This window comes from Chamaea fasciata, unplaced genomic scaffold (assembly GCF_029207755.1).
Source record: "Chamaea fasciata isolate MVZ Bird 193981 ecotype frontalis unplaced genomic scaffold, bChaFas1.0.hap1 SCAF_6, whole genome shotgun sequence".
NCBI lineage: Eukaryota > Metazoa > Chordata > Aves > Passeriformes > Sylviidae > Chamaea > Chamaea fasciata.
The window spans coordinates 67,259,795-67,276,230 of NW_027094091.1; the positions used below are offsets into that span (position 1 = coordinate 67,259,795).

At 41.3% G+C, this 16,436-nt stretch overlaps 1 protein-coding gene across 1 annotated transcript in view; it reads left to right on the forward strand.

The window, feature by feature from the left end:
• The window catches only part of ANKRD50 (ankyrin repeat domain containing 50), a 39,752-nt gene extending 23,645 nt beyond the window's left edge, over positions 1-16,107 (forward strand). The window contains exons 4-5 of the mRNA XM_066186679.1: positions 7,362-10,909; positions 13,144-16,107. Of these exons, the coding sequence (XP_066042776.1) occupies positions 7,362-10,906 (3,545 nt within the window). The 3' untranslated portion in view covers positions 10,907-10,909; positions 13,144-16,107. The remainder of the gene's footprint in view (positions 1-7,361; positions 10,910-13,143) is intronic.
• The last annotated feature ends 329 nt before the right edge of the window (positions 16,108-16,436 follow it).

Below are 16,436 nucleotides of genomic sequence, written 5' to 3' on the forward strand. Positions count from 1 at the left end.
ATCAGCAGAAGTAATGGATATGCCTTTAAAATAAATTTAATTCCATCGAGTTAATTTTTCATTTCCACGGAGTATGACTTGATGAATAGCATAAAGGAAATTGGTGTGTGATACTATAATCCCATCTTCACTGTGGAAAAGGTGCAGCAAAGAAAGAGTTGGATACAAATTGAAAAGAAATTTTAGGGTCTGTTTGGAGGAAGTTGTGGTTTAGCCACTGCGAAAGGAAAATGTGACATTACAGCCAATGTGATGGCTGCCCATTTAATGCAGTTGTAGGATTTTCCTGTTACCAGCCAATATTCAGGTTTGCAGAAGGTGTAGTGAGGATATGAGGAGCATGGCTGGAGCTTCTGTTAACTTCAGAAACTATGCAGCTTGGTGTTGTAAAACTGCAAATAATGAGGATTTCTTTTTGGGTTCTGGCCTGAAAAGGATTGACTGACATTAACTCTTCTACTGGGGCAAGCTCTTCTCCTGCTTTATGGGATTTGACTGTTTACTTTTAGCTGAGCCAATTTTTAAAGCTATTTATATTTAGTTGGTGGGCAGGCAGAATTGAATATCAGTATTTGGACCAAATAAAAATCAGTTGCACTGTAAGATCATAAGAGAGATTGGGATCCTTTTAGGCTTGATTAAGAAAATGTATCCCTTCTGTAGTTTTTCTGTTAACAAAGTTTTGGAGTATGGGATGAAATGTACATTAACCAATATTAATTTGTTTGCAGTTAGTTTATATCTGTTTTCACTTAAAATTTTCATGCAGTGAAAACTTCCTCTGGATCTGTCTGACAAATACATTTAGCTCTCATTTCACTAAAGTGTACCCAGTGACTGGAAGCAGGCTTGCTGCAGTGGCCTTGTCCTGATGCTGCTTTTTTGGGGTGTGCAGTACAGATGGGAGTTGTGCAAGCGGCTCCTGAGTCAAAAATGGTGATAACATGGAAGAGAGAGTCCAGTCTTTCTCACCCACTGTCATCCTGACATCACTGCCAGTGGTGGATAATCATTCCTAGCACTTTCAAGAATGAGAAAAGGAGGAGGGGTGTTTGTTCTGATCCTCTTTCAATTCTGGTGGCGACTTATTTATAAAAACTGAATAGCTGTGCCTGCATCTGCTGCAGCTTGTGCTCTGGGCCCTTCTGTATTCCCAGATTACATAGTAGCACAATGTGCTACGGATTTCTTTCCCCTGAGATTCTCAGCTTTCATTAATTTAAAAAAAAAAAAAAAAAAAAAGTTAAAGTTAAAAAAAAAGTTTTGCCTCTTGTGGCTACAGAGACAACCTCAAAAATATGAACCAAATGTGAGATGATGCCTGGCTGAGTCTGTGGTCACCCTCCACAGTGAGCAAATGCCAAATGAGTTACAAAAGGAAAGGGACAGATAACTGCCTTCTCTTCATATGCTCTGTCACCAGCTGCCACATGCTGCCTGTATGCTTTTTCCCTAAATTTAGCAATTCTGTCTTGTACCCATAGTGATCCATGTTGTCTCCCACATTTTCATTTGTTATCATTTGGCTCCAAGTGCAGATACTCAAGCAGCTACATCAACACAGCCTTTCCAACATGAAAGTGGCACAGTACATATTTTTTTTTATTATTTTTTAGCTAATGAGCTAATTCTAATGCTTCTTCTGAAATGAGACTAAATCTTGAAAGCATGGGAGTCGTGCTTACAAAACTAATTTCCTGTCTTGAAAATCCCTCATATTAGTTGGACAACTTGAGGTATTTTAAAATCAGGCAATTTTACATAGATAAGTTGAATGAGCTGCAGATAATTTCTCATTAACAGCATAAAGGTAATAGGCAGAAGTGCCTATGTACAAATGGTTTTAAAAGGGTTTTTTTTTTTTACTTTTTAATAGGCATTTACCTAATTTCTTTTTTTGCTAGACTCATTAATCAAGTATCTGTGACATCTGGCTTGATTATACCCCTCAGTTGAACACTGACATTCTTCCAAAGAATTCCTTCTCATGCATGAGGCATGAGTGCAGCAGTGCAGCACAACCTGTGCAGGTGTCACATCTCAGGGAGCTGTAGTTCTCATGAAGTTAATGGCAAATACCAGAAAGATACTGGAAAATTCAATAAAAAAACAGAAGTGCAGGGGAAAGGGTCCAGTATAGCCTCAGAGGCAGCTTAAGTTCTATTTACCCACTTGTCCATAGGCAGGAACCTACAATATCATCTATTTTTCACTCATCCTTTTATTTGTCATTCAGTTCCAGACAGACAGGAGCTTTCAGGAGTTGATACTTATCCAAATTTGTTCTTGACTGGAAATCCTGGGAACATGTCTTTCTCATGTTTCTACTGTATACTGGTCTGGGTAGATGTGGAGGGTTGCTTTCCTTACAGCCTTCCCAAAAAATTAAAAAAACCAAAAATGTGAACATTTTAGGGAAATACAGTACAAAATCATAATGCAGCTTCTCTCAGAAACCTTACTGTTTGGTGATTACAGCTACTCAAATAGTTCTGTTGCTGAATCCCCAAATCAGATCAGTTGCCAGATTAGGAGCTGAACCTTTCTGCCATTTCAGAAAATAAATGGCATGAGACTACTTCAGGAGATATTCCTTCCAAAATAAAAAAATCTAAGTTGTCCTCTAGTTTTTCCTTGTAGGTTGGAATTTATTTGGGTGATTTCATGTTTCTTTGAAGTCTTCATGGGAGTTGGGTTCTTGCTATAAAAGATAAACTATATTTTTATGTGGTTGCAAAATTTACTTTTATAATATTGAAGCTTTGAAAAAGTTTATTTCTTGTTTAAGTTTGGGGTTTGGAGAGAAAAATTATTTAGAATGCTTTGGAAATATATAAGGAGCTTTAAATTACTCTGTCCTTTCTGTTCATTACCACTTTGAAAGCATTGTACTAGGGAATTTCAAATTTCCTTGTAAAAAGTTGTGTGTGAACTTGGAATTTAATTGCCTTGTAATTAAAGAGGGAAGACTAAATTGTTTTAAATGGACTGTTACCTGTAGGTCTAATTAAATAAACTTCTGTGCAGTGACACGGAGCAGTGACAGCAGCAGATTTCAGTCTCAGTGTCTCGTAGCACCTGCAGAAGAGGCAGAGAAATTTGTAATGCACGATATACTGCAAATGCACTAAAAGCGAAGTGTGCTGCCTGAGTCTCCAGGTGCCCTTTACTCTGCTGGACAAGTTATTCTTTTTGAGCAGGTGTGCATAAATGGCCACAGAAGTACCTGATTCAATACATGTTGACATCAGCAGCATAAATTATTAATGCCAAAATTACTGCCATGTTTTTAATAATTTGGATTACTCTGAAACTAACAAGTCAGTTAAATACATTAAAATGTATTTAAAACTTCTGTTATGGACTTATGTAAATCCATTCAAAGATATGAAAGTGGAAGAATATTTTTAAGTATTGAAACTTGCTAGTTAATAGCTTTTTTTACTATTAAAGTATGAAAAAGTTGACATGCTACAAAAGTATTTATAACCAAGATACTTTTTTTCCCCTCTTGAATAACCCTAGGTCTTTGCCAAGGAATACATTTGGAACAGATTTGTTTACAGAACTGCCAGAAATGAAATAAATTAGAACAATCCATATTGGAGCTCCCATTGGGTTGAAAGTGATGTGTTGTAAGAAAAAATTTAACAATGCAAGAAGCAGGGTCGTGGGACTGCAAGTTCTGTCTACTGTAACTTCTGTTTTGCTGAGCTTAAGTCGTTCATGGGAATGCATCTGAAACAAAATGAGCTTTCTCTTAGTAGTTTGGTGCTTCTTGTCCATGAAAGTGACTTATTGTATGGCAGGGTTGAAAAATAAGTTTGCAGGAGCTTTGTTTGGAAATGTAAAGTGACTTCACTTAGGCAGATATTTGGGGGAAAAAAACATGGCTTTGTTTTCCTTCTTCAAGCTAGCAACAAAAAAATTCAGGCTTAAAAAAATTCAGTTCTACCTATAAGGCTTCTTTTGAATTATTTGCTTATTATACTATGGTTTGGTGCATGGTTAAAATTAACATCCTGTTTATGTCCAAAAGTCTGCCACAATGGCAGTTTGTTAATTCCAGCCCTTAAAGGGTATGTCATCCCTGGGATGCAAGAAGGTCTGTGTGAGTGTAGTTTGCTTCTTGCTATCCAAGCTTATTTTCAGATACAATATATAGGATCTCATTAACAAGGAATGTATGGAAATACTGCAGAAAAGCAAAAAAGGAAAAGGAAAAAAAAATCAATTTTTGGCTTCCATAAACAGGCAGCCAATCGAATAGTTTAAAACTGCTCTGAAGACTTCTGAAATTTATTTACTTGTCTGAAGTCCTTAGATATTTGGTGTATCTCAGGTAAGAACAGATCAGGGTAATATTTTTAGCTCTAGTATTGAACAAAGTAATCAGAGCATCTTAGAATGTTTTGTGTTGGAAGAGGCCTTAAACACCACCTCATTCCAACCCCCTGCCATAGGCAGAGATGCCTTCCACTATCCCAGGTTATTCAAAGCCCTATCCAACCTGGCCTTGAACACTTCTAGGAATGCAGCAGCCACTGCTTTGTTTCATACTGATACCTCATTTAAAGGGAAAAAAAAATACCAAACATGCAAACCCTTCTGTTTTTACTTCCTTTATTTGGAGGGCTTAGGGTTTGGGGTTTTTTGTTCATTTACCCACTCATTTTGCTTCCCAAAATGAAAATTGTTTTTCAAAATAAGCTTGCAAGACAAGCAAGAGTCTTTTGTTTTTGAAGCAGAGATACAGAGACTGAGACAGAGGCGCTTAAACAGTTATCACTGCAAGTTTCCTGGGAAGGCTGGGAGTCAGGGGAGGTGAAGTGTAGTCATTAGTCAGGCAACATTGAACATCAGCTGAAATCTCAGAACTGCTGTTGTGCTAGTCCATCAGGGGTTTTCTCATGGCAGGGAAATGAAATCCACTACTGGAAAAACACTTGAGCAATGTAAAAATAAAAATAGCTTACGTTTGCAGGTATATATTGGAAGGAAGGATGTGGGCATGGGATTAATGTGAGAGGCTGGGGATTTTGTGAGCAGGGTCACTTAGGTCTAAAGACAGAGGATGAGTGTGCAGAGCTCCCTGCCTATTTTTGTTCAGCCAAGAGACAGGGACAGATCTGTGCGAGGAGAGGCAGAGCAGTTCAGAGGAAGGTGAGTGAGCGCAGTGGTTGTATTTGCTCCAAATTGAGCAAAACAGAGCTGTTCCCTCTGCACACATGAGCCAAGCAAAGGGAGACTTGTCTCTAATTGCAGCTCCTTGTATGCCTGTGACTCTGAGTTCACGCACCAACCAATGCCCTGGATTTGGTGTTATTTTTTAATTTCTGTACCTTCTGAAGGATCCTGACCTAGAAACAGCCTTTCACTTCAAGTGGGAGTTTGGGACCTGCAGAATCACAGGGCACTCTGCTCTTACTCAGCAAAGTTTTTTATTTGGGTTATGTACAAGAATTAAGGGCTTCACAAAGTTACATACAGATTATTTTAACAAAATACATGGTAAAGCAATGATTTATGCCATCCTACAGGTCAGGTTAGGACACTACTTGAATCTGTGGCACATTATGGTGGATAAAGCCTGTTCTGTGTTTTCTTTTAGAACCAAAAAGGAAAAAAAAAGAAGCCTCTGGAATGGAGATAGATTGTTTTCTTCCTCTTGGTCTTCTCATTCAAAAATCTTTAAGTAGTCAATCTTACTTGTGTAAGCTTATCCTCTGAACTGACTGTGCAAAACTGTCCTCCCCAGTGACTTCATTTAGTGGAGAAGCATGATTTTGTTTTAGGTATTCTATTGGTTTAGTTCTGTTTGTAGTGCTTCCATAATTACTAAGGGAAGCAGAAATATTTTAGTAACACTTCCATAGTTGGCCTCTCCATTCTCATCTGTCATGTTTGTACAGTGCTCATGTAGACTAAACAATTAACAGAGTGACCTTAATGGCACATTCAGAGCCTCTGCTGAAGCCACTGGGGAGCAAAAACCACAGCTCTGTTACCAGCCTGAATTTACTGTCAGAACAACCTCACAGACTGAGCAGTTTGATCCACAGAGATCTAGATCTAGAAGCAGCATCCTTCAGAGGCTCACTTAAAATGATTTTTTTCCCATGGAGATGGGGCCAGAATTGAATTGAATGCATTGATCTATGGTTGCTTTTCCTTCAGTATAATATAGTTTAGTAACTTTGCTTTGGTTTGAAGAGCAGGGTTGGTTTTGTGTCTGACTAGCTGAGCTGGCTGTAAGGAAAGGATTACAACCTGTCCCTGGAGAAGTGGGGTGCAGTTCTGGCCTGAAACACAGTCCCTGAAGCTGCTGCATCCGTGACCTCTGTGGTTTTCCCATAACTTCCGCAAGAGCCGCATTCAAACAATGTAGTGTGTCATTAATCAGAGATGTAGGTCCTCATCAAGTGCTTACCTTGGCCCTACCAGAGCAAATGTTTGAAATGGCAGAGGCAGCCGTGTATCCACGCAGCTCTGCTGTGGTTCAGCCCCATTCCTGAGAGCCTTGCAACTTCTAAGGCGGTGGAGGGAACTTCCTCACACGTGCTGCTCAGAACGGTGTCCCTTGAGTGGGGAGGGGACAGACACAGTCTTCATGTATGTCCCTTTTTCCTCTGAAGGATAAACAGGCTGGAAAAACAATGAGATCATATGACTACGAGAGAACCTGTGTCTTTATACAATGAGTCACCTACCAGAGAATCAGGGTGTTTATCTAGAACTCAGTCCTCACTTGCAAAAAGGAGTTATTTTCTGTGTGCAGAGGTCTAAGGGTGTTTAAAACTATTTTTTGAGTGTGTCTCCTGTAGCATAAAAGCTTTTAAAAGAAACTGTGGTGGTCAAGTTAGTGATTTATATACTTTTAGTCATGTATATGCAGCAGGTGTGATTACCCTCTTCTGCAATTAAATAGACATAATAATTGTCCTAATCTAAGTAGCTGAAAATTACTTGGAATTCCATTTTTAACCACACTGGAGAAGGGATTATTCCTTTAATAATATAATAATACTTAATAATCTTATTTTGGTTGCAGTTTTGATGGTTTTGCTTAGGTGTTTATTATCGTCCCAGGCAGATGCACAATGCCTAATTCAGAGTGATTTTCAATATAATTTTTTTAATAGCACACATTTTTTCTTATAGCAGATGATGATAACAGTGCATCTAATTATCAAAATTTTCAGCTATTATAAATAGTTTATGTTCTCTGTGTTTACAGGGGAAAGATTTTATTGTGGGCGTTCCCCACCCAAAAATGTCTGGGCTTTTATTTACTCTTCTTTCAGCACTGTGTTAAGCAGAGCTGGATCAGAAATATTTACAACTTTCTCCCTTCTCAACAGGTTTTCGAAAAATAAGTCTGGACGACCTCCGAAAGGCTTACATTGTGAAAGACGTGCAGCAATATATTCTGCATCGTTTGGACCAGGAAGAAGCCCTGAGACAACACCTCACAAAAGAAACGGCAGAAATGCTGAATCAGCTTCACATCAAAAGCAGCGGTTGCTTTTTGTATCTGGAACGTGTCCTAGATGGAGTTGTGGAGAATTTTATCATGTTACGGGAGATCCGTGATATTCCAGGAACATTAAATGGCCTCTACCTTTGGCTCTGTCAGAGACTTTTTGTGAGAAAACAGTTTGCAAAGGTCCAACCCATCCTTAATGTAATTCTTGCAGCCTGCAGGCCCTTGACCACCACAGAGTTGTATCACGCAGTGTGGACCAAAAACATGACACTGACGATGGAAGACTTTCAACGCAAATTGGATGTGCTGTCCAAAGTCCTTATCGATGGCCTTGGAAATACAAAAATCTTGTTTCATTACAGTTTTGCGGAGTGGTTGCTGGATGTAAAGCACTGTACCCAGAAATACTTGTGTAACGCCGCAGAGGGACACAGAATGCTGGCGATGAGTTACACCTGCCGGGCAAAGGATTTAACGCCGTTAGAAGCTCAAGAGTTTGCACTGCATCTCATTAATTCTAATTTACAGTTGGAGACTTCAGAGCTGGCTTTGTGGATGATATGGAATGGCACACCTGTCAAAGACTCCCTGTCAACCTTAATTCCTAAAGAGCAAGAGGTGTTGCAGTTGCTGGTAAAGGCTGGTGCTCACGTCAACAGCGAAGACGACCGCACGTCTTGCATCGTCCGGCAGGCCCTGGAGAGGGAGGACTCCATCCGCACCTTGTTGGACAACGGGGCATCTGTAAACCAGTGCGATTCCAACGGGAGAACGCTCCTGGCCAACGCGGCGTACAGCGGCAACCTTGACGTGGTCAACCTGCTGGTGTCGAGGGGAGCAGATCTGGAGATCGAGGACACCCACGGACAAACGGCACTGACCTTGGCTTCTCGACAGGGGCACACCAAGGTGGTCAATTGCCTCATCGGCTGCGGGGCCAACGTCAACCACACAGACCACGATGGCTGGACGGCGCTGCGGTCGGCGGCGTGGGGAGGGCACACGGAGGTGGTGTCCGCGCTCCTCTACGCCGGCGTCAAAGTGGACTGCGCAGATGCCGACAGCCGGACGGCGCTGAGAGCGGCAGCGTGGGGAGGGCATGAAGATATTGTGCTGAATCTGCTCCAGCACGGGGCTGAAGTTAATAAGGCTGACAACGAGGGCAGAACAGCTCTGATCGCGGCTGCGTACATGGGGCACAAGGAGATTGTGGAGCACCTGCTGGACCACGGTGCGGAGGTGAACCACGAGGACGTGGACGGGAGGACGGCGCTGTCAGTGGCTGCGCTCTGTGTGCCGGCCAGTAAGGGACACGCCTCGGTGGTCAGCCTCCTCATCGACCGTGGTGCTGAAGTCGACCACTGTGACAAGGATGGCATGACTCCGCTGCTGGTGGCCGCCTATGAAGGACACGTGGACGTGGTTGATCTGCTTCTGGAAGGAGGAGCTGATGTTGACCACACGGACAACAACGGCAGGACACCGCTTCTGGCAGCAGCCTCCATGGGCCATGCCTCAGTCGTGAACACGCTCTTGTTTTGGGGTGCAGCTGTTGACAGCATTGACAGCGAAGGTAGAACAGTCCTGAGCATAGCGTCTGCACAGGGCAATGTTGAAGTAGTACGGACTCTGCTGGACAGGGGTCTAGATGAAAATCACAGAGACGATGCAGGCTGGACACCTTTGCACATGGCAGCTTTTGAAGGTCACAGGTTGATCTGTGAAGCTCTTATAGAACAAGGTGCTAGAACAAATGAAATTGATAACGATGGACGGATACCTTTCATATTAGCTGCGCAGGAAGGTCACTATGATTGTGTGCAGATGTTACTGGAAAATAAATCCAACATTGATCAGAGAGGCTACGATGGGAGAAATGCTCTCCGGGTTGCTGCCTTAGAAGGTCACAGAGATATAGTTGAGCTACTGCTCAGCCACGGAGCAGATGTGAACTACAAAGATGCTGATGGCCGGCCAACACTTTATATCCTAGCATTAGAAAATCAGCTTACAATGGCTGAGTATTTTTTAGAAAACGGTGCAAACGTCGAAGCAAGCGATGCTGAAGGAAGAACAGCACTCCATGTTTCCTGCTGGCAGGGCCATTTGGAGATGGTGCAGGTGCTGATAACATACCACGCTGATGTGAACGCTGCAGATAACGAGAAGAGATCCGCCTTGCAGTCTGCTGCATGGCAAGGCCACGTGAAGGTTGTGCAGCTTCTCATCGAGCATGGTGCTCTGGTTGACCACACTTGCAATCAAGGTGCTACTGGACTCTGTATTGCAGCCCAAGAGGGGCACATTGACGTTGTCCAGATATTACTGGAGCATGGTGCTGATCCCAATCACGCTGACCAATTTGGGCGCACTGCTATGCGGGTTGCAGCCAAAAATGGACACTCCCAGATTATTAAATTACTGGAAAAATATGGTGCATCGACTCTGAATGGTTGCACTCCATCTCCAGTCCATACGATGGAGCAGAAACCCTTACAATCAGTCTCCTCTAAAATGCAGTCCTTAACCATGAAGTCCAATAGTTCAGGGAGTACTGGAGGAGACATGCAGCCTGGAATGCGGGGATTATCCAATGGGCCTGCACACGCCTTCAGTTCTCCTTCGGAGTCTCCCGATTCCACGGTTGACCGTCAGAAGTCATCTTTATCAAATAACTCCCTGAAAAGCTCCAAAAATTCTTCTCTCCGCACCACGTCCTCGACGGCCACCGCTCAGACGGTGCCCATTGATAGTTTCCACAGCCTGTCGTTCACGGAGCAAATCCAGCAGCATTCCCTGCCACGCAGCAGAAGCAGGCAGTCCATTGTTTCCCCTTCTTCCACAACTCATTCCCTAAGTCAAAATCATAATTCACCGAGTAGCGAGTTTGAATGGAGCCAAGTAAAACCTAGTTTGAAATCAACTAAAGCGAACAAAGGGGGCAAAACGGACAACTCCAGCAAGTCTGGGTCAGCTGGAAAAAAAATAAAGCAGAGTAGTTCCTCCCAACCCAAAGTGCTAGAGTATGAAATGACTCAGTTTGATAAACGAGTAGCTATTGCCAAATCTGGCACAAGCATGCCGCTGAAATCAATGCCGCCAGAGCCACAGTGCAAAATTTTGGTCCCTCCAGCTCAGCAAGAAGTTGGTCGATCTCAGCAGCAGTTCCTGATTCACCAACAGAGTGGGGAGCAGAAGAAGAGAAATGGCATTATGACAAATCCAAACTACCATCTTCAGAGCAATCAGGTTTTTCTCGGCAGGGTTTCTGTCCCACGAACAGTGCAGGACAGAGGGCATCAGGATGTGTTGGAAGGCTATCCCCCCGCAGAGACGGAACTCAGCCTTAAGCAAGCCTTAAAACTTCAGATTGAAGGTAGCGACCCAAGCTTCAACTACAAGAAGGAAACACCATTGTAAAAGGTAACTTACCTAGTCACAAAGGAACCAAATGTCTGCATTTCATTTAAAGTGTACTAAAATTACATTTTATTATCCTTTACCATCATACTTCCTTATGTGATGGATGTTAAAATCTTAACCTGGCAAGTATTTCCTTAGCTGTCAATTTAAAAGCACCAGCCACAGAGGAATTGGATCACTGTCGTGTTGTCTGTTGAATTCAGTTGCTCAAATTGTGCCCCACTGTCTTTGATAAGTGAGTTTCACGTAGCATTGATTTGGAATTCCATTTTCAAATGTAAGGACAGGTGAGAATTTCAGTTCATGGTTTTTTCAGATACAGTCTTTATTTCATTTTTTATGAAAATGCTCCTCAGAAAGTTTGTGAAGGTTCTTATAAGTTATAGGCAACCACTTTTCTGAATGTGGATTTCAAGGGTGAAGCGTAAGTATAAAACACTATTCTCAAGCTTCAATTTTATATTTCTGTTACTGTAAAGGTAATCTTCCTATAAAAGAGGTGGCTTTTCTCAGTGCAAGATTATAATCTATGTTATGGTACCAATTTTCTGACCATTCTGTTGTTCTTAATCAGTGCAGGTCATTTAGATAGCTCACCTCCTCTCCAATACTGAATTTTAAACTGAAAAGGTAATTTTAAGTCTCTTTTTTCAGGCATGAATTGTCAGTGAGTCAGCTAAGGTAGTTCTATTTTTCTCCCTCTTCCTGTTGAGGTGTATGTTTTTAGGGTGTTTGGAATGTGTTAATATGTTTTCTACTGGAATTTCAGAGAAGCAGCACCTTTATGAAATGTGTGCCCACCTCTTACTGCTTGCTCGCTTATTTTTGAAAACATTTTTTTTGTGTGTGAATGCGGCATTTTGGACAGCTCAGGCTGCTGCTCCTTTGGGACAAGAATGTTCTTGCCAGTTCTGACTCAGTTCTGCTGCAGGTCATCAAAGACAGCGTGTTTCTAGGACAATTGCAGGGGGTGCAGAATCCACACATGGAAGGTTTCCAGCTGTCAAAAACACATAAACAGGCGTTTTCCAAAAAATGTCCTGGAAATTGATTTTATTGGGATACATCTATAGATGTAGCTGAGGTCACTGGAGAATTGCAGAGCGATAGAATATTGTGCAGGACCCTGTTGGGTTGGCACTTTGGTTAAATTAAAATGTTTGAAACAATATAGTGTTTCAAAAACATCTGCACTAGAGCCTGCAAAAAAAAAGAAATCTGAATTTTATCAAAGGGTCAGATGAGCTGTGGGTTAGGACAGCAGGTATTGAGAGGAATCATCAGCTGGGAGAGAAAAGTCCTTAAATCTTCATGAAAGTTACAAGGACTTCAGATTCCCACAGTAGTACATCATGCCCAAACAGGATTAGAATTTATTTGTAATTTTTTCCTGCTTCCATGAAACTTTAAAACATATAATTAAGGATTGTATTTCCTAACTCTTATGTGCCTGCACCTGATGTTCTTCGCTTGCTTTCATGTTATACTTTATTGTAAATCCATTGCACAGTTCTGACGTGGAATGTGTTCATCTGAACTGACCTGTCATCAAAGGACTGGTTTTGGTGAATTTTTCCATCTTTCTTGATTTTGAGATACGAACAGCATATGAATAAATCTGAACATTCCACGTATAATACTAAAATTTGGCTTTGCTTTATCTGGAACAAATGGTGTGTTACTGAAAATTCACGGTTTCTCTCAGTGAAGTTCTTGGTTATGCAAATGGCTAAAAAAATGAGGTGTGGATAACCAAATGGTTCCTTTTGCTTTTCTCTTAACACTTTACAGAGCGCCACTTTAAAGATGGGATTTCAGAGCAATTCTGTGTGGATTATGAATTGCTTGGCACAGGCTGTAATTTATCTCCTCTTTTGCTACATCTCAAGCAGAAAAAATGGTAGTTTCCCTGACGGGTGGATAAGTGAGTCACCTGTGGGGAATCACATCAGAAATACTCCATGGGAGCACCACAGGAATGGCTTTCCTTCCCTGGCTGCTGCTTCCCAGCTAATTCAACAGGAAGCTCTCCAGTTGTGGGGACCTTGTAGCTGCTTGGGATGGCAGAGAGCACCGGGAATCAATCACAGGACAGGGGTTAGGCAGGAAACACTTCCTCATCAGGTTGTTGTGGACTTTTGACTTTAATTAGGGATAATACAGCTCCATCTCTGACAATACTCTTTGTGTTACAGACTATTTCAAAGCTTAATGTTTTTATTTTATACTTGCAGGCCAATTCCATGATGCTGTGAACAGAAGCGCTTCTGCTCCCGATGATTTATCAGCTGGCTGGGATGAAAGCAAACAATGCTTGTTTAGTCCACCTAGAAATTCAAGAATGTGATTCCTACAGTACAGTTACCTTAATTACTGTAACGTGCCTACATTTTCAGGCTGCCTTCTCAGTATAACCCTCTGTGCTTCAAAATTTTATTTTGTGTACTTTGTATTTAATACACAGAATGAGCACTTTTTTTAATTGCAGAAAGATATATGCTGTATTTCCCTGACCACAGCTGAAAATGGTAAGAACCAGGAATTCTGACTTCCTATTCCAGATCGCTTGGTAGAGGTGCATGTGCCACAGTGAACTGTGTTATGGAAAAGGCAATGCTTTTTGTATTTATTTTTCTGTGGCTAAAGAAAATAAGCAACAAGTTTGTCACATTTGCATTGTTGTCATGTATTGTCAGGTCCCCGTGTACTTCAAATGGTTCCCTCCAGAATTTACAAGTCTTGTAACAGTATTTTATAAATACTGTACTTGTGTGTTCTGTCTGTGTAATTGCTGTTCAGTGGTGGCAAAGAAGTTGGACTGCAACCACCTGCAGTGTCTTTGGGATTTTTAAGAGGCAAAAATCTACTCTCTGGTACTACAGCACCCAATCTGGATGGCAGACTGGGACCACTGAAAGCAATAGGCAAATTTTGGACACTTGGTCTTCAATAGCCTCCGTTATTGCTACAGTGATGAGGTAACTAATATGGGTATGTCTGAGGTGCTAAAAGGTCTGATCCTGCTTTCTTGTATATCTCTATACATTAGGAACAGCTCTTTCTCTTTTCCAAGGTAAAGGACTATTTTTGGGAACGTCAGTAAAGCAAACCATGGAAAAGACAGACCCTTTGTGAGTGAGGCTGAGAGAATATGGAGCGAGAGTGCAGTGAAAAGCACAGCAACAGCGTTGCCTGGGGAGTACAGAGATGACTGAGTTAGCCCTGTCCTGAGACAATAACTCCTTAAAGCACAAACTTGTATGAATGTGGTTACTGCTTCACGGGGATTAGGTAGAGCCAGCGTGTCTCTGTACCTGGAGCACGGTGAATCAGCAGTTGGGAGTGTCCCATCTATGGATCCTGGAAAGGTGGTTTCCCGCCCTTACAGCAGAAATGTTGTACTTGTGTGAAAGAGAGCAAAGTCAAGGTCATTGTTGTGAAAGTGGGCAGTGCGAGTTTTTCCTTTGGATGTGCACATCTTACTTGCACAGTTCTGCAAGTGATAAAATGAAACAAGTGGGTTCTTTTCTCCTACAAATGCAAACTATATTCTCCTATTCACCATTAACACAGCCTTGCTCTTTAGAAAATAAGCCTATTTTTGTATGCAAGTATTTCTTCTAAAGGCTTGGGTTTCATCTTTTTCATACTCTAATTCTGATCATTCCAGAAATAAGATGATAGTGAGCTGAGGTTATTTTTCATAGATGATTAAATAGATCCTTAAACTTTGATGAATGGCCCCTGGATGTAGATGTAGTGCATATTCTGAGGCACTAAAGGGCTCCATGCCTGGTTACTATGATCAACTGTCATCAGAAAACTTTTGGTTTTTTAAATCTTGCACCTCCATTCTTACTTGCTTTTTCCTAAATGTAAAAAAAAAAGGATCTTTTATAGTCAGGCATTCAGCATATAGTAAAATTAGATGTTAGAAGCTGACACACTGTAATATGGATTATTCTGAATTTCTTGTCCCCGTGGGACAATTATAAAATAAACATAACAGGAGTCTGGCAGAATGGCCTTAAGAGGGCTAGTGGTTTAGAAAAGAGAAAGTACCAAAATGTTCTCAGCATACTTGTTCCAAACCTCAAGTATAGTACATTTGCAATACTGTGCAAGAATACAGCTTTTCCTAGTTATTAGATGTATGTGTTGTTCTGTGGAAAGGGATCCCTGAATGCCAACATTTTTTCTACTGACCTTGACTGTCATTGGGATTATATTTATTTATTTTATTGTATTGTTATTAATTGCACCTTGGGACAGAGGACGTAAAAATATGGCGAATTTCACAAGGGGCTGCAACTTACAGATAGTCTGGTGGGTTTGGTGTGAATAGTATTTACATTTGAAACAGTCAGTGGGGAAACCCCCTCTCCAAATCAGCAGAAAGTAGGCCTGTCAAAAATGTTTTCAGAATGACAATTCTGCCACATTTTGAATATCCCTTTGGAACAGGGCATGAATTGCTTTAAATCATCTGTTTTCTCAGAAGGTCTGTGTAATTCCACATTGCTGTTTTGTGTGATTTTTAGCATCACCATTTGTGAGGGGTTTGCGTGCCAAGCAAAGCTGCTGTTCCCCCATTGTTCCCTCTGCTGTGCCCTGTGCCATCTGTAAATGAAATGGAGGTGAGCAGAAGGGTGTAGCTGTGACTCAGCTGCCAGGGCAGAAGTTCTCACCACCCAAAAAACCTGAATACAACAGGAATCCTGTTTCTCTTCATCCCATTTTGCTGGTCCTTCCAAGGTCATCTTCACAAGACATCCAAAATTCTTGATGGGAGAGCTGGGGAAAAAGACTCTTTTGTGGACACGGATATCAATACTGTGTGCTTGTGGAGAAACTCACCTGGAGAGAAATGCATTAAGAGATACCGAGGCACAATTGATGCATTTTTGTCTTTTCTGTGATCAGTATTGAAAACATTACCATTTCTTTAAAAGTGTTTTCCCTCCTCAGTTATTCCGCTATGCAAATGTCTGTTGTGCTTAATATTCCCCATCTGAACTCCTCAGTTAACTTGGTTTGCAGATAGACTGTTTTTTCCTGGAGTGGGTTGTAAATAGCCTTTAATGTACATTGAATGAATTTCACATTGTAAAATTTTTATTTTATTCCTTGTATTATATTAAGCGAAAAATCCCTGTGTATATTAAAGTGCATAATAAATATATTTGCTTTTCAGCAGACATCTAACTGGTTTAATTTTTCTACCTCATTTCCTGGGACATTTCAGGAAAAGGTTATTAAACTTGATTAACTTTCATGTAGTACTAAATGAAGCGTGATGTGTGTGTCCAGTAAGCAGCCCAGGCTAGCAAACCTCAGACCCTGGCATTAATTCCTGTGGCTTTGAGCATTTGCAGGAGAAGATTTGCTGCATGTCCTTCTGTTTAAAATGACCATTATATACTGTAAATACCATGAGGGCAAATAAATTCATCATTTCAGTTGCTGAAAGTTCTTTACAAGTTCAAATGGGTTTTGTTAATTATTACCTTGATGAGTGTTTCTCTGT